The sequence below is a fragment of the Hyperolius riggenbachi genome, chromosome 8 (genome assembly GCF_040937935.1).
Source record: "Hyperolius riggenbachi isolate aHypRig1 chromosome 8, aHypRig1.pri, whole genome shotgun sequence".
NCBI classification, from domain to species: domain Eukaryota; kingdom Metazoa; phylum Chordata; class Amphibia; order Anura; family Hyperoliidae; genus Hyperolius; species Hyperolius riggenbachi.
The window spans coordinates 136,191,124-136,209,408 of NC_090653.1; the positions used below are offsets into that span (position 1 = coordinate 136,191,124).

At 42.6% G+C, this 18,285-nt stretch overlaps 1 protein-coding gene across 5 annotated transcripts in view; it reads left to right on the forward strand.

Annotated features, from left to right (window-relative positions):
* Positions 1-18,285, forward strand: part of COL4A6 (collagen type IV alpha 6 chain) — a 422,653-nt gene that overhangs the window by 392,302 nt on the left and 12,066 nt on the right. For 4 of the 5 annotated variants that reach the window (XM_068251142.1, XM_068251140.1, XM_068251143.1 and 1 more), the window contains 7 exons: positions 914-985; positions 2,754-2,879; positions 7,216-7,326; positions 9,504-9,665; positions 10,326-10,424; positions 10,614-10,757; positions 14,601-14,717. In XM_068251142.1, coding sequence (XP_068107243.1) covers positions 914-985; positions 2,754-2,879; positions 7,216-7,326; positions 9,504-9,665; positions 10,326-10,424; positions 10,614-10,757; positions 14,601-14,717 — 831 coding nt within the window. The remainder of the gene's footprint in view (positions 1-913; positions 986-2,753; positions 2,880-7,215; positions 7,327-9,503; positions 9,666-10,325; positions 10,425-10,613; positions 10,758-14,600; positions 14,718-18,285) is intronic. The other variant, XM_068251144.1, reaches the window with a different exon arrangement.

Consider the following 18,285-nt stretch of genomic DNA (forward strand, 5'->3'; position numbering starts at 1 on the left):
CCTTTCCAGGAGCTGGTGCTGATGAACTGTTTCACTGAAAAATCAGCCAGAATTTAGTGTTTTACAACACTATTCCATAATGAAACTGAAAGTTAATGTTTGATTTTTATTCCACAACTGATCAACTTCCTGGCTAGAGGAGTATCGGTCCTTGTTGGATCAAGCAATAGGAGCCACCTGCAATCACTATTGAAGTGGCTCTGATACCTCCAGAGGCCGAAAAATATTGGGCGCCGCAGAACTTTTGGCCACTGTCATAGGTGCCCATACAAATTGGGGCTAAAAGTAGAAAAAGATAACAAAGCAATGGTGGGCTCAAGCACATGCTATTTGTAACCGCAGTTTGCATAGCGGGCATCTCTGACACCCCCTATTTTATTGGGCAGGCGGCTTTAGTAGACACACACTTTGTATCAGTGCCTATGACGGCGTCCAATGTTCCGCTTGTTGGCAATGCTTGTTATGGGTGGGACCAGGCCATGCATGTTATGGGTTGCAGAGCATTGCAGTACTTGATATGGGGGATTCATTAGTTTATTGTGTCAACTTCTTCTTAGCTTATTTGTAAACAGGATTGAAACCTGAGGACAGCTATACAGCTAAACTCTTTCTTATTCTTTTAAGTTAGCCAATAAATGGTATTATCCTGATTCAGAACTTCTTGTTTTTACTGATGGCTAACACGGTACAACACCCTACTACTACAACTTTTTCTTAATTCTTCACAATTTCCAACTTAAGAAAGTCAGATACTAGGGGGGTGGCTTATAATTGTACTTTAATTTATATTGAGTAAAGGTACTTTATATGGTTTGTATGCTGTATATGTCACTTCATAAGCAAATTGTACTCTTTTTCAGCCTATGTATCATTACCAGCAACATTTGTTTAACATGCCTTTCTGTTGTTTTAGGCTTTCCAGGTTTGCCCGGATTAGATGGATTGAATGGCTTACCTGGCACTAGAGGGTTACCTGGAACACCTGGTAATTATTGTGGATTCATTATTTCATATATCTTATACTGTATGTTGCTAAGAGGGTCTAAGGGTTTCATATATCTTATACTGTATGTTGTAAGAGGGTCTAAGAACTACTGACAAGTTGGAGCAAACCTCATTACTGAGGCCATATGCTGTTAATAATAAAATAAAAAAAATGTAACATTTTCAGAAAATCTTTATTTTTTTTATGGCAGATGTTTTAAATATGTTAAAGAGGCACTGTAGTCTCATATAGTAGAATATAGTAAATTATTCAGGATACCCACTTCTCATTAATGTTTAGCCTAGGCTGTTCATTATTAGTGACGGTCTAACACAGGCATGGGCAAACTCGGCCCTCCAACTGTTACGGAACTACAAGTCCCACAATGCATTTGCCTTTATGAATCATGACTGTGGCTGTCAGACTCCTGCAATGCATTGTGGGACTTGTAGTTCCTTAACAGCTGGAGGGCCAAGTTTGCCCATGCCTGGTCTAACATCACGATTTCATGTTTGTGAATTTAACCCCAAAAATTTGCAAAACAATCGTTCACAGTGAGCCCTATTACCTTTAATGGCAAGTCAACTTCCAAAACCTTCAGGCCATCTCTGCAGCCCCAATTTCTTTAAAAAGGTGCCCAAAAACCTGGACAGTTGCATGGCCAAGGAGAATCAATGGCAAAATAGTTGCCAAAAAATGTATTTTATCCAAACACTTTTTAAATTATTTTTTTTTTCAAAGAAATGTCAATGGCCACCGACTTTAGCGGTAAATAGCAAAGCCCCCATATATGCTAGAATCACCAAATTTGCAGGGTAAGTTATGGAGACCAGTGGGAATTGGGGATGTTTTATTTAAAAGACAGTTTTTGAGAAAATAGATTAAAGTTATGATAGGAAAAATAGTTTTTTTTAAATGCGGTTAACTGACAGGGATCCTTATACCGCAACATTGTGGCTGTACAGCGATCCCTGGCCAAAGCATTGCCAGTTCTACCTGCAATACAATAGAGCTATGCAATGCCGCAGTTTGCTTTTCCGCAAGACCCCTGCACCTGTGAATTCTATCGGGTGCCTCCGGGCACCGATATTTTATAGTCTTGTCGCTAAATTTACCTTCTTTGCCGCATATTGTGGCCATTATAAAAGCCGCGATTTGCTACAAAGAAGGTACATTTTGGCACCCAGAGGCAACAGATAGCAGCCTCTGCCCTGCACCCAAATTTACCTTTCTTGCCGCAAAATGTAGCTTTTAATATAGGCGCCTATGGCAGCACAGTTTTTTCCAAAAGGGCTTCTGCTGCCTTTTTTCCTGCTTCACACGCAGGTGCCCTTTGTCGAGGCATTTGGACAGAAGGGCAAAAAATTAATGACGTCATGCGCAAACCCGATCCTCCCCATATAGAGACTGGAGTTGTGCCGGGAGGCTGCGCGATCGCTGGATCCAGGGGGGTAATGTATAAACTGTGAGTTTGCGGGGGATCGGCGGTGAGTGGAGTGTCCTGGAGACTCTTACTAGCTAGCCTAGTGCTAGCTAGAGGATTTACAACTATTGGATCACTTTTTTTTCTGCAGGGGGGACTCCTTGGGCCACAGAGCGGTGTGCCCGACACAGTGTCGGGCATACCGCTATGGCGGTTAATATACATACCTTAACAAAAGCTAAGCAGTCCAACATGACCTGTTGATATTGTGAATGTATAATCCAGGCACTAGTTTATGTATTTTGGCAGTTTTAGTTCCTAAACATTTATTGGCCCATTAATTAGGCTTAAGTGAAGCAGGACGACCAGGAGCTTCCGGATTTCCAGGTTCTAAAGGCGAGAAAGGAAGTCCAAGTGGAGTACCTGGACAGCCTGGATTTGATGGCTCAAAAGGCAATACAGGAGATGCAGGTAAGAACAACAAGAAAGAAAGGAAAAAGAAAACATATTATTGTCTGTTACCCATACAAAGGACATAAAAAATACTATATAGTCCTGTTTGTTTGAATAATCAGTCACTATACATAAATTCAGACCAGGATTGATATAAGCCAGTAATGCAAATGTATGCATAATTCACTGTCAAAGTCAGGGAAGAAAGGGGGGGGGGGGCACTGCATTGGGATAAAGGTGTGGTGGAGGATATATGGATGTTTACATAGACAGGGAGTCCAGTCTGATAAGGGCAACTGCCCTGAAATAAATTATAAATTCTAGACTCTATTAACAACCTACATAGCATATCCCCAAAGGCTGGCGAGTCTCTAAAAACTAGGCTATGCAAATGTCACTCACATACTACTCCCACTTCCCCTTCCTACATTCTCCCACTCATGACCCTCATATCGCATCCCCACCCCTTCCTGCACTCCTGCTGTCACTCACATACTACTCCCATTCATGACCCTCACACCGCATCCCCACCCCATCCTGCTCTCCTGCTGCCACTCACATACTACTCTCACTCATGACCCTCACACCACATCCCCACCCCTTCCTGCTCTACTGGTGTCACTCACATACTGCCCCCACTCATGACCCTCACACCCCATCCCCACCCCTTCCTGCTCTCCTGCTGTGTCACGCACATGCTTCTCCCATTCATGGCACTCACACCCCCTGCCCTCCCCGCAGCGCTGCTGTCACTCACATACTACTCCCATTCATAATCCTCACACCTCCCCTTCCTGCACTCCTGCTGCCACTCACCTACTACTCCAACTTATGACCCTCACCTTCATTTCCTGCATACCTGCTGTCATTCATATGCTACTCCCACTCATGACCCTCACACCCCATTCCCACTCCTTCCTGCATGCCTGCTGTCACTCACATACTACTCTCGCCTATGATCCTCACACCCCATTCCCACCCCTTCCTGCACTCCTGCTGGCCCTTACACCAAATCCCCACTCCTTCCTGCACTCCTGCTGTCACTCACATACTACTCCCACCCATGACCCTCACACCCCATCCCCACCCCTTCCTGCACTCCTGCTGTCACTCACATACTACTCCCACTCATGACCCTCACACCGCATCCCCACCCCTTCCTGCTCTTCTGCTGTCACTTACATACTACTCCCACTCATGACCCTCAAACCACATCCCCACCCCTTCCTGCTCTCCTGCTGTGTCACGCACATGCTACTACCACTCATGGCACTCACACCCCCTGCCCTCCCCACAGCGCTGCTGTCACTCACATTCTCCTCCCACTCATGATCCTCCCACTTCCTCTTCCTGAACTCCTGCTGACACTCACCTACTACTCCAACTTATGACCCTCACACCCCATCCCCTTCTTGCACTCCTGCTGTCACTCACATACTAGTCCCACTCATGACCCTCACACCCTCTCACTCCCCTTCCTGCACACCTGCTGTCACTCATATGCTATTCCCACTCCTGACCCTCACACCCCATTCCCACCCCTTCCTGCATTCTTGCTGTCACTCACATACTACTCTCGCCTATGACCCTCACACCCCATTCCCACCCCTTCCTGCACTCCTGCTGGCCCTTACATCACATCCCTACCCCTTCCTGCACTCCTGCTGTCACTCACATACTACTCCTACTCATGACCCTCACACCCCATCCCCACCTTTTCCTGCTCTCCTGCTGTCACTTGCATACTACTCCCAATCATGACCCTCACACTGCTCTCCTGCTGTCACTCACTTACTACTCCCACTCATGACCCTCACACCTCATCCCCACCCCTTCCTGCACTGCTGCTGTCACTCACATGCTACTTCCACTTATAACACCTCACAGCCCTTTCTGCATTCCTGCTGTCACACTCACATACTACTCCCGCTCATGAGCCTTGCACCCCTCCCATTCATGCACTCCTGCTGCCACTCACATACTACTCCCACTCCTGACCCCTCACACCCTCTCCCTCCCCTTCCTGCTATCACTCACATACTACTCCCACTCATGACCCTCACACCCTCTACCTCCCCTTCCTGCTCTCCTGCTATCACTCACATACTACTCCCACTCATGATCCTCACACCCTCTACCTCCCCTTCCTGTACTCATGCTGTCACTCACATACTACTGCCACTCATGACCCTCACACCCTCTCCCTCCCCTTCCTGCTCTCCTGCTATCAGTCACATTCTACTCCCACTCATGACCCTCACACCCTCTCCCTCCCCTTCCTGCTCTCCTGCTATCCGTCACATACTACTCCCACTCATGGCCCTCACACCCTCTCCCTCCCCTTCCTGCTCTCCTGCTATCAGTCACATACTACTCCCACTCTTGACACTCTCCCTCCCCTTCCTGCTCTCCTGCTATCAGTCACATACTACTCCCACTCATGACCCTCACACCCTCTCCCTCCCCTTCCTGCTCTCCTGCTATCACTCACATACTACTCCCACTCAGGACCCTCACACCCTCTCCCTCCCCTTCCTGCTCTCCTGCTATCAGTCACATACTACTCCCACTCATGACCCTCACACCCTCTCCCTCCCCTTCCTGCTCTCCTGCTATCACTCACATACTACTCCCACTCATGACCCTCACACCCTCTCCCTCCCCTTCCTGCACTCCTGCTGGCATCAATCGAAACAAAGTACCAGCCCATCCGATCAATGTTTATTCAATATTTTGATCATAGTATTGAAAGTAAATGGCCATATATTTAATAGCCTTTTTATCAAGTTTATTATGTTGTTTATGAGTTTATGGGTACCTAAAGACTGCATAATTGGCAACCTTACTGTTCATCCTCCTTTGTTAATGTGAATCACTAGCCCTACTGTCCTGCATACTTAAATGCACCTTATCATCAAAATTGCTAAATTGCTGCACTCAGTCACCTAACATAGGGAGCATGTGTGGGGAAGTAGTGACATGAGCAGAGTTAGCACTACTTCCAAAAGGGTAACATGAAAAGAACTGTACCTCTGTAGCTCAGTGAAATGAGCTTTATCCTTAAAGGGATATTACCTTCACACTGAAGGCTGGTGACATTAGCTGGGCTATTAACCATGATAGCCTAGCTCCAGCCTATTGCCTAGGCTGAGCTATCAGTTATGGGTGGTGGGCAGAGATGGAATATATGAGTGTGCAGGTGCTCTCTTACAGCTTCTAGATGCTTATAGTCACATGAGAGATTCTAGTCGAGGTGAAAAGGCAAGGAAGGCTAGAAGGGTGACTGTATACTTGTCTGCCAGTGTAAAGGGAAACCGAGATTGTGGTAGGGAGTCTAGTTTGCAGACCTAGGCATTCAGGTAAAAGATTTAACGTGTACCTGAGATGAAAGACATCTCAGGTACCATACTTACCTGGGGCTTCCGCCCCCTTGAGCCCCTCAGTCCCTCGCTGTCTCCACAGATGACTCCTGTCCCCCGCAGTATTGCCCAGTAGCCTGTCTGAGTCACGCCTTGTTGTGCATGCCCAGCCAGGTGCACTCTCCTCTCACGCTCCTGAGGCCGGGAGAGTTCTGCATTTGAGCAGTACTACTGTGCAGGCTCAGAACGCTCCCAGAGATGGGAGTGTGACGGGGAGCACGAGGGGCTGCACATGCATGACGAAGTGTGACTCGGCCAGGCTGCCGGGTCATACTACGGGGGACAGGAGCCACCTGGGGAGACAGCGAGGGACTGAGCGGCCTCACGGGGACTTAAGGAAGCCCAAGGTAAATATAGAACCTGAGATGGCTTTCATCCGAGGTTCACTTTAAATATTGCAAAAATATACAGTATGTATGTGCAATGCTTTTGTACTTTACAAAATAGAATGGAAAAGCATGCACATGTATCAACACCAGAGGCTGCTGAACATTACTGAAAGAGACATGGAGGCCCAATCTATTTCTAGTTACTGACAGGTACTCTTTTATATTCTGTATGCAGCTGTGAAATGGGTAGAAGAGCATGAATGGCATACAAAGGGTGGAAAAGGGAAGCGTCCAGGAAAATTAAGTGAGATAAAGAATAAACCACTCCCAATACTAAATATTCACTTCAATAAAAAGTGTTTACAGTGTATCTAAACAGGCCACACAGCTTTGAAACAAAAGGTATCTGGATATTGTCATTGCCTCCTCTTGGCATGGCCTATCAGGAGAGGTCTCAACCAGGAATTAATGAATGCCTCTATTAAGTTTACAGTCCTTTCTGCCAACTTCTCATTTTAAATGAACCATTGTGCATTCCATAGTGGCGAATCCATTAGATGATGTGTTATATCTGTTATTTTCTAAGTGTGAATTTGTATTTTTTAGGTCTGCCTGGTGTGCCCGGACCACCTGGGCCTCCTGGATCACCAGGAACAGCAAGCGTCATACCGGGATTACCTGGAGACCCTGGGCCATCTGGATTTGATGGAGAAATGGGTATGATTCAGTGGATATTAAGGGGATGTGGAGGATAACATTGTTGGCTTTCTTTAATAAAATGCTATTGGCTGGCTACTGTAGCTTGTGGGAATACGCAGAATGTTTTTTTTTTTTTTTTGCTAATTATGACTGAGCTGACTGCATGCTTGTGGAACAGCCTCTTTATTTGTGTCAGCCTAGGCTCACTTTTATCATTTTCAACCATCGCACACAGCATGTGTGTAGCATTTTCTCATCAATTGCATTGTGATTTGCGATTCTCATTCACTGGAATGACAATTGCAAAATGCAATTGCCGAAGAATCACAGGACACAGCAATGTAAAATCGTGATCGCTGGGTGATTTGCAGTTCTGAATGTCAACGGGGTCTAAACCACAAAGAAACAGAGACAGCTTCAGATACAATACAATAATATTTGTAAAGTGCTTTTCTTCCATAGGACTCAAAGTGCACAGATTTGTCTCAGATCAATACAGGGTTGCAGGCTGGTCTATGTTACATAGAAAATAGTCAGGTGTTCGTAAACGCCCTGCTAAACAGGTGGCTTTTCACTTTGGACTTAAAATGCATCCAAGAATGGAGATGTCCAGAGTGTAGTGGCAGCATGACAGAAGGCTCTGTCTCCAAAGTTTATTTTCTGATGACTGCTGGCTGCTGCCCACATTACGATTATTTTCTGATGACTGCTGCCCACATTACGATTATTTTCTGGTGACTGCTGCCCACTTTACGATTATTTTCTGGTGACTGCTGCCCACTTTACGATTATTTTATGGTGAAATGCTGCCCACTTTACGATTATTTTATGGGGAAATGCTGGCCACTTTACGATTATTTTATGGGGACATGCTGCCCAATTTACAATTAATTTCTGCTGAAATGCTGCCCAATTTAGGATTAATTTCTGGTGAAATGCTCCCCAATTTACGATTAATTTCTGGTGAAATGCTGCTCAATTTATGATTAATTTCTAGTGAAATGCTGCCCACTTTACGATTATTTTATGGTGAAATGCTGCCCATTTTACGATTCATTTCTGGTGCAATGCTGCTCAATTTACGATTCATTTCTGGTGAAACATTGCTGCATTAGGATTATTTTCTAGTGAAACATTGCTGCATAAGGATTATTTTATAGTGAAACGCTGCCCCATTACGATTATTTGGTGCCTATGGGGGGGGGGGGCATCTTCATTTTCACATGGGGGCCCAGTGATTTTTAGTTACGCCCCTGCCTTCAGTTATCCAGGGCGAAGATTGTGCAAGGATTTGAATGTCAATGAGCCAATCATAAACAGAATTCTCCATTTTATCGGTAACCAGTGGAGTGAGCGAATGGTTGGCATTATGTGGCAATGGCAGGGTTGGCTTGTTAACAGCCTTGCAGCTGCATTCTTTATTAATTGCAGGCGGTGCAGGTCTTTGTTTGGAAGGCCTGTATAGAGAACATTGCAGTGGTCCAGCCTTGATGTGATGAAAGCATGAACTCCTTGAAATGTTCCTTAGGTGCAATCGGTATACCCAGTTTGCACACAAAGTCTGAGTTGTTCAGGTCTGAGCTTCCTATCTTTAGTAATGCTGGCTGGGACTGGAGCTGATTTGCTGTCGAGCGCTGACCTCAGATAACAAGAACCTCCATTTTGTAAGCATTTCGTTTTAGCCAGTTATTATTCATCCACTCCTGAAGCTGGTCTAAGCAGGCGTTTATTTGTGGGCAGGGTCTGTGACCTCAGGCTTGAATGATAAATATAGCTGGGTGTCATCACCATAGCAATGATATGTTAAGCTATGGTTTGGAGATAAGGTTTCACTGCTGGAAACTTCAGGAAAAGTGTCATTAGTGCAGGAAAACACTGTCATTAGTTCTGCTTCTTTCACAGCTTAAGCGGAAGAGTGTGGAGTGTGGACAGTATGATGCAATGATATAAATAAATCAAAATAATTAAAAATAAGTGACTATATTATTTGCTAATAATGTTCTATTTATTAGTCGTACTACATATACAATTCATTATCAAGTACCGTAAGTTTATTTTGACTTCAGGTTCACGTTAAGATGATATTTAGCAAAACAAAATAGATATCCCTGTGCCTAGTGATTTATATCACTTTTTGTATAAATATAATAATGTATAAAATATTGGTTACAATTAAACATAATGTGTGTTTTCAGGATTGCCGGGACGCCCTGGACCCCGTGGTCTGCCTGGTCCTGCTTCTAATCAAGGAGAAACTGGAGATCCTGGATTTCCAGGGACACCCGGAAGACCTGGCATAAAGGGCGATGCGGGGGTACCTGGAAATCCTGGCAGCCCTGGAGCCCCTGGGGTGAAAGGTAATAGTGGGATATTTTGTTCCTGTAAATGTTTGCTGTCATGTAGTCAGTGATTTACACTGATTTTGTGGTACACTGTTGAATGAGGAAATCAAGAGGTATGTTGCTGTTGTGATGCAAAAACAACCATTATCTTCCTATGGAAGCTGCAATTAAAAATACAAGCTGTTTTTATGTTCTCCATAGGTTTGCCCTTATTGTGTATTTTTACATCAATGCAGCATAAAAATTTAGCTCATCTTGAATGATGGTGCTCTACAGCTCTGTGCTGAAGTAATGCATCACAGGTGTGTCACAGGAGGAAGTGATTATATGCAATCACCTTCTGTGCTAATGAGACAAAATTGTACTCAGCTGTGGGGGCCTTAAAATTTCTTTTAGTCTGTTTCATCCCTCTATTCCTAGACTGTAAGCTCTGACGGTCAGGACCACCCCTTTGAATGTATTACAGTATTGTTGCCTTGTTCTTCTGCTTTGTACCTTCTACAGGTATACTGTATAGCTGTGTATTATCTTTATTACCCTTGTATGTATCATGTAATTGTCTAATTGTCTCTATAGCTTGCCTGTGCCACTGGGATTATAAAGCAACGTGGAATAAACTGGTGCAGTATGTATCCATAATAATAATTTTTATGCTTTTTACATTTCGCGGCTTAGGTCTGAGAGGCGATCCAGGATTTATTGGGAGTCCAGGTAAAGAGGGACCTGTTGGAGATCCTGGATTTCCTGGAGCTAAAGGAGAAAAGGGGAACCAAGGTAAATGGGCCTGGATGTCATACCAACAATGCATTATATTTGTGTACCTGACCTACATTAGTATGTTTTAAAATATGGCCACATGAAGTACACTACTGTACTTCATGTAAATGTTAGCTGTTTTACCATTATTCCTGTGGTAAGTTGAGCAATGTTAACATAGTATCCATGTACTTTTTATTTGACCAGGTTTCCAAGGGCCTACAGGGCGTCCGGGCCTACCTCCCGTAGATTACGACGAACCTGTTTTTGGAGTTCCTGGTCTGCCTGGAGTTAACGGTTTTGATGGTGGAGCCGGTGAACGAGGTTTACCAGGACCAGGAGGACCTCTCGGTAAGAAACATGAATTTAACAAGAATTTGATTGCGTGCATTGTGCATATATAATGGTTTATATTTTAAATGATGCGATTACCAAAAATTCCATCATTCTTTTGATTAGCCAAACTGAACTTTTTAGGGATACAATTGATCTGTTTACACTTAACAACTTCAATGAAAAAAACACTTTAGTCTTGAGTATTTTGTTACAATCTCTTTGGGCTTTTTCCCTGCTGTTAGTGTCTTGTATGGGAGGATTTCTTTTGCTTCCTGTACGGAGATGAAATGGTAGAGCTTTGTTTTTTAGAGTGAGGAACCAATGTAATGTTTTTTTTGTTGTTGTTTCTCAACTCCTGTGCCTGGGGAAACCAGGGTCCATTTTAAAGAAAACCTGTAACTTAAAAAAGTTCCCCTGGGGGGTACTCACCTCGGTAGGGGGAAGCCTCCGGATCCGATCGAGGCTTCCCCCGTCTTCCTGTTTCCCACGCCGGTCTAGCTGTGCCCCTCCGAACAGCGGGCATGTAAATATTTACCTCCCCGGCTCCTGCGCAGGCGCAGTATCTGCTCGGAGATAGGTGGAAATACCCGAACGCTGTCGGCCCGCTCTACTGCACAGACGACAGTCAGGAAGTGAACTCTTTGAACCAGAAAAGAATAAATATAATGTATTTATTCTTAAAACCATGAATGCAATCGCCACATAAAGCGATTTTGTGAGCGTTTAGCGCTCTTCCTATACCTTCCATTAGAGCAAAATCGCCCCAAAAATGGTTCAGGAACCGCTTTACAGAGCACAAAGTGGATGAACCGCGTTGATATGAACCTTCTCATAGAGAAGCATCGCACAAGCATTTTTTGGGCGATTTTGAAAATCACCTGCGCGTGAAAGAAGGCCAAAAATGCCCTAGATGTGAACAAGCCCTTAGAGGCATTCCCAGGTTCTGTTATGTAGTGATGGGGGTGGAAAAGTAGCCAGAATTTAGGTTTTTTAGTAGCCATATTTGTACTAGAGCACTTACTAACCTTCTAAGCACAGATTCAGAATCTCAGTGCTCTAATCACACTTGAGACGGAGTGCCGACATTGATTATGTTACAGCTGAGTACAGATGCCAACTGCTTTGCGTATGCACTCCAGGTTCAATGACCTGTCTGAGAATTTGAATGGGAGCTGCATTTCCACAGTTTGTACACTAGGTGGCAAACACCCACTGTGTCTTTTGTTCTTGCACTTCCATCAAAAATTCTTAGTAGCTTGATCCTGATGCTATGAAGAGAAAACATTCACCTTTCCTGTGTCCAGCTCAAATATTAGGTCAGATCGATCTCTTGAATCTGATTTCTATAATCAAAGTTATAAAGGAAAAGTGACTATTGCTTGAGAAATACATTTAAATATGAATACTTTCTTCTTAAACCATTCATTTTAGGGTGTACCTACGGCGACATGTGACATAAGATAAACATGTGTATATACAGTGCCAAACATATTAATAACTAGGTTGTGTTCTTTTTCTTCTTTTAATGCCTGCAAAACTTAACCTTCAGGTATGCAAGTGACAGTTTCTCTCTTGTTGGACCTGAATTATAGCAACACTCACTGATAAGGAATTACAGCCATAAAACTTTTTCCAGAGTGCTTGGGATAGTTAAAAAGGTTGATAGGTCATACATTTTAGCTCTGGGACTCTTGAGAGACTGCCATTGAGCAGAGACAATAAAACATTAAATCTATTTTGTAATGGTTTAAATCTTTTTTCACCACTCCTATATCTACTTCCTCTGTGACTTCATCTAAGCCACAAAGACGTAGATATACGTCTTGTAGCTGAAGCAGTGCTGTGCTTGATTGGGCTTGCTCCTGTGCAAAACCTGTCACTATCTGCTGCACCACTTATCTGTGAAAGCAAATATATGTTCCCTGAGCCAATAAGATTGATTTTCACCATTACAAATACTTTTATTTCCTCAGTTCATAGTGAAAAATACATACTGCAGCATTATTTCAGAATCAAATTTACTCACCATAAATTGTGACAGGAACATACCGGTAATTTAAGTTTTGTTATAAACGGTAGAAATAGCCAAACAAGATTTGTGTTTTTTATTTACAGTAGTGCTTTTTATTTTTAAACGGGAATTGGTAAAACTGAGAAAGAATGTGTTTTTTTCAATTTTTTCCTCTTTTTCCCATTAAAATACATAGAAAAGAATTGTTCAAGGAAAAAAAGCCTACTTAGTCTTGAAAAAACTATTTATATTGAATTTAGGTGTCATATGTAGGGATACAGTTATTGCTGATTAAATAGGGACATAGCTAAAATATCAAAACTGGTCTAGTCTATAAGGGGGAAACAAGGTCTGGATGTGATGTGGTTAAACATAAGATAAAAGCATGGAATCTCTAAAAAAAAGGGGGTCATTTTAGGAGTTTGAGGATAGATATAATTGTTATTGATATCATTGGTTTATTTTCACCTTGGGGTCACTTTAGGCTGCTTTTATACTTCTGCGGTGTGGTGATCTCATTGCATTGCAGCCTGCCATGGGATCACTGCACAGCACAAATCCTTACTTCATATGACTCAGAGGCAGAGTGTGCTGACAATGTAATATGCCTAGGCCCACCCTCCTGCCTCCCCTGTTTAGTGTCATACTCCCTGCTGTACAGGAAGTATTTCACTGGTATTCCCATTGGTGTGCGCGTCGCGTCACACCACGCTCCGTCACTTACACTTAAGCTGGCCACTAACGGTCCAATTTCTAGCGAAAAATCGTTAAAGCGATCAGAAATTCTGATCGGACGAAAAAAACGTTCACTACACCATCAACGAACCAATCTTTGCTTCCTATCTATCACAACCAACAAGAAAATCCAAAGTTTGGTTCGATGAAAATTCATTCGGACGACATTTTTTTCACTCGGTTATAATCGATTGTTTCCACCAATGGAGATTATTTATAACCAATCCGATCAGAATTTCTGATCGCTCGAACGATTTTTCGCTAGAAATTGGACCGTTAGTGGCCACCTTTACTGCATCACCATAGACTTGCATGTATTAATACATGTGATAGGCACGGATCATGCAGTAATGCAGGGATGACTTTGTGATAGGATTGTGGCCACATGGCACAAGTATAAAAATCTCCACATACTTTCATTGCCCATGCGATGGGGGAAATGCTTAAGTGTTTAAAAACATTCTACAAAACAAATCTACTTGATTCAATTATGTAGATCAACAATTTTCTGGTTCTCCCATTTGAATTTTGTCAAGTGCTTTGAGCTACTGAAGCTTCATAGCCAAGAACTATTAATACTATTAATAGCATTACAGAGTACCCTGCTAAACGTACTGTTTTTGCCTGGGGTTCAATCTGAATACTTTGTCTGTTCGATGGTTCCAGGCAAACTAAGATCAAATAGGATTCTATCTACAGGATCTTAGCTAAATAAAAAAAAAAGTTGCGCTCTCTCCAGTAAAATAACCATGTTTTGGGATCAATCCTGTCTCTGCAGACTTGAGAGTCACACTGTCTTTCCCAGTAAGTATTTGTTTTTCATCATTTATGTATTTCCACCCACAGTCTCTCTTACGCTGGGTACACACAATTAAATTTCTCGTCAAATCGACTTTATAATCTGATGTGACGTTGTATTGTGGGTACGTGTCCAAACTTCTCTCGATCGATAAAGGGATCGATTTTAAGATGATAACATCACAAAATCGCTCCCTTTATTGATCAGAAACCGATAGGACACGACAGAAATGATTTCACAATCTCCGCCAATCAGACAGGAAAGTGAATTGTGTGTACCTGGCATTACTGACTGCTGATCTGTTTTCCTGCAGGCAATAAAGGTTTTCCTGGTAGACAAGGACAGATGGGAAGGAGTGGAACACCAGGTCGTCCTGGGGTTCTTGGAGATCCTGGTGAACCTGGTATACCAGGACCGTCTGGATTTGAAGGTAATGTTTTAATAAGTATATTATATAAATCAACCTCCAGAGTTGACAGTGTAACAGAAACATCCGCAATGACTGTGTTTTCACCATGACTCCATGGAATTATATTCACATACAGTTACTAATTATTAATTATTGGTACATCTCCCAGCGGTTACACAGATCACAATGGGATGCTTTTTAGTACTGTCAAGAAGGGTTAAAAAACTATTGTAAGGTTTTAAAGAGAAACTCCGACCAAGAATTGAACTTTATCCCAATCAGTAGCTGATACCCCCTTTTACATGAGAAATCTATTCCTTTTCCCAAACAAACCATCAGGGGTCGCTGTATGACTGATATTGTGGTGAAACCCCTCCCACAAGAAACTCTGAGTACGTACTCCTGGCAGTTTCCTGTCTGTGGACCTTGCTGCATTGTGGGAAATAGCTGTTTACAGCTGTTTCCAACTGCCAAAAAAGCATGCAGCAGCTACATCACCTGCCAACAGTAAAAATGTCACCATGTAATAAATGTCAGAATGTAAATCAGAGGTTTTAAAAGATTTTACAATGGGCAAACACTCACTAAATCATTTTTACATAATTATTGTAAAAATGAAGCCCTTTTTTATTACATTATTTCCATGGAGTTCCTCTTTAATTTCAATATGGGTCCCACAGTGGTCATTATGCATTCTCACATTTAGTTCTGAGGCTTGAAGGATTTATGGAGAAAGGAATACATTAGGTGGTTTTGTAATTTTGCTAATGATTAGTCAGGCTGAATGTTGGTTTTTATAATAGAAAGCCCCTATGTAAGCTAAAATCTAGACCAAAGTGCTAAATCATGTTACTTCATTAAATACTACATACCTACTTAAAGCCCATTTTCAGGATGTTTATTATATTGCTGCTCGCTCACTTTTTAACCAGCCTGTGCATATCACATTTCAAAACCTCTTCTTCCATACTCACATCTTTGGGTCTTTAACTGCAGGGTCACAGATGGACAGTCTTGGAACTGTAGCACTAGGAGCTACTTTGGCTGTGACTGCTGCTGTGCCAACTCCATCCCCTCCCACAACCCCTAGTGCCACATTCCAGTAATTTCCAGTCCCCCAACCTCCTCTCTTTGCTGTGTCACTGCAACGTCTCCTCTTCAATGATGGGGGAAGGGAGTGGTGAGTAATGCAGGAAACACACCTAATCCAAGTAGACATTGCAGAAGACAGGCTGCTGTGATGACACAACAACCCATCTCTAGCAGTGTACAGGGGCCCAGCTAGATACACCACCGTGGTGTCCCGTGCTCGGACTTTTGGGAGTTTCAGTAAGTATTGGGGGGGGGGGGGATTGGCCTACTTTAGAGATACCGTAGTTGTGGAGGCAGAAGTAGGAGAGACAAAAGGATTAAATTATAATTTAATTATGCTGCTGCGCTCTCCAATCCTGAAACAAAAAACACACTCCACATAGGGCAATATTGTTTAAGTTTTGTGCCCCAATTTACACCAGTGTCTCGTGCTCCCCCGGTGTCACACGCTTATTCCTTGTCCCCTCTCACTAGATGCTCACCAGATTGTTACCACCTCAGTCTTTCAGGTGGATCTTAAGTCTGTCTATATCAATATATTCACTTGTTCCTGTAAATCAGAAAAAAACTCCACATAGAGTAGTACAGTTCAAAATAAGGCAGTTCAGGCAATCCCAGTGCTACATACACTCCAATCGTGCAACACCACCCATTGATCGTGTTCCTGCACCAAATTACATGCCACACTGCTCACCAGATGCAGCCCACCTCTATGCACAGGTGGATATTGCGCTTTTTTACTCCAATAACTCCACACGATCCTCAGTGGTTCAAACACTCCTCTAACAAAGGCTTTCCATTTATTTTCACTAAAATTGTAGCTCAAAACATAAAAACATAAAAACAAAAAAAATATGCGGTTTTTGTTTTTATGTTTTTATGTTTTGAGCTACAATTTTAGTGAAAATAAATGGAAAGCCTTTGTTAGAGGAGTGTTTGAACCACTGAGGATCGTGTGGAGTTATTGGAGTAAAAAAGCGCAATATCCACCTGTGCATAGAGGTGGGCTGCATCTGGTGAGCAGTGTGGCATGCAATCTGGGATTGCCTGAACTGCCTTATTTTGAACTGTACTACTCTATGTGGAGTTTTTTTCTGATTTACAGGAACAAGTGAATATATTGATATAGACAGACTTAAGATCCACCTGAAAGACTGAGGTGGTAACAATCTGGTGAGCATCTAGTGAGAGGGGACAAGGAATAAGCGTGTGACACCGGGGGAGCACGAGACACTGGTGTAAATTGGGGCACAAAACTTAAACAATATTGCCCTATGTGGAGTGTGTTTTTTGTTTCAGGATTGGAGAGCGCAGCAGCATAATTGAATTATATGACCCAGTGATTGGACTTTTTTCTGCAGCGATCCCATAAACTGTTTGTTGTGAACGGACTGGTAATCACTGTGTGTACTTTGTGGCGCGGTATTGTATGAATTAAAAGGATTAAATTGTAGATAGGCCTTACTAAAAAAAATTGACAAAGGAAAGGTAAAATTTAGCCAAAATATAATTAATTAAACATGCAAATACAATTAGCTTGACACATGGACAACAACATTACATGGTTTAAAAGTATATTTTTTTAAATGCCTCAAATATAAAGTTTAAGAAGATACATCGTATCCTCCAAGCTCTCCCATAAGACAGAAAAGTTAGCAATATATAGCAGTAAAATAATAGGTTTTTAAAAAAGAAGCTCCAAAACCAAATTTGTATCTATGTTATTCATTTTTATAATGTTCCAAGCTTGCTACCTCCCTGTGGTGGGACCAAGGCCGCATCAAGTAAGGGATTGCTTGTTGGGATGAAGTATGGTGGGGAGTCTGTGGGTCCTGTGCTGCTATGGTAGCCATGAAGGTCTGACTGGAACCCTGACTGTGTGCAGTTGCCGGTCTCCAATCAAAGCCTCCTTGGGTGGCAGATCAAGGAATGTTGGATACATAAAGCAAGTACTGGGATAACCTACTGACAACCAAAAGTTGAATTCGAGAGGCTAAGGGAAGGAACCTGGCAGTAAATCAGTGTGCCTGGAAGCCTTAGGTGGTAGCCCTGCCACCAGGATCGGGTGCTGAATGCTCATATTCTATTCACCTTAAATTAAATTATTACTGAAATAAAAGTGAATACTGCTCCATGTGCTGAGAATTGTAATGGGTCATCCAAGGATACTGAGCTTTTTTTCTTAAACTTTCTGTTGTTTCCGGTAGTTTCTTTTTTAATTAGTATAATACATTTATTGTTCTTATAAAATTGTTGTTCAAGTGTGCAATATTATATTTATGATTTGGAATTTCTAGGTTTTCCCCCTTTAAAGCGGATCCGAGATGAAAAACTAACTATAACAAGTAACTTGTCTATATATCTTATCTAAGTTTACACAGCTAATCTAGCTGAAAGCAGCTTCAACAGTTTACGATTATATAATCCTGTGATACAATGAGAGCGGCCATGTTCTGTTTGTCACATTACACACAGGCACGCTGCTCTGCATCTCCAG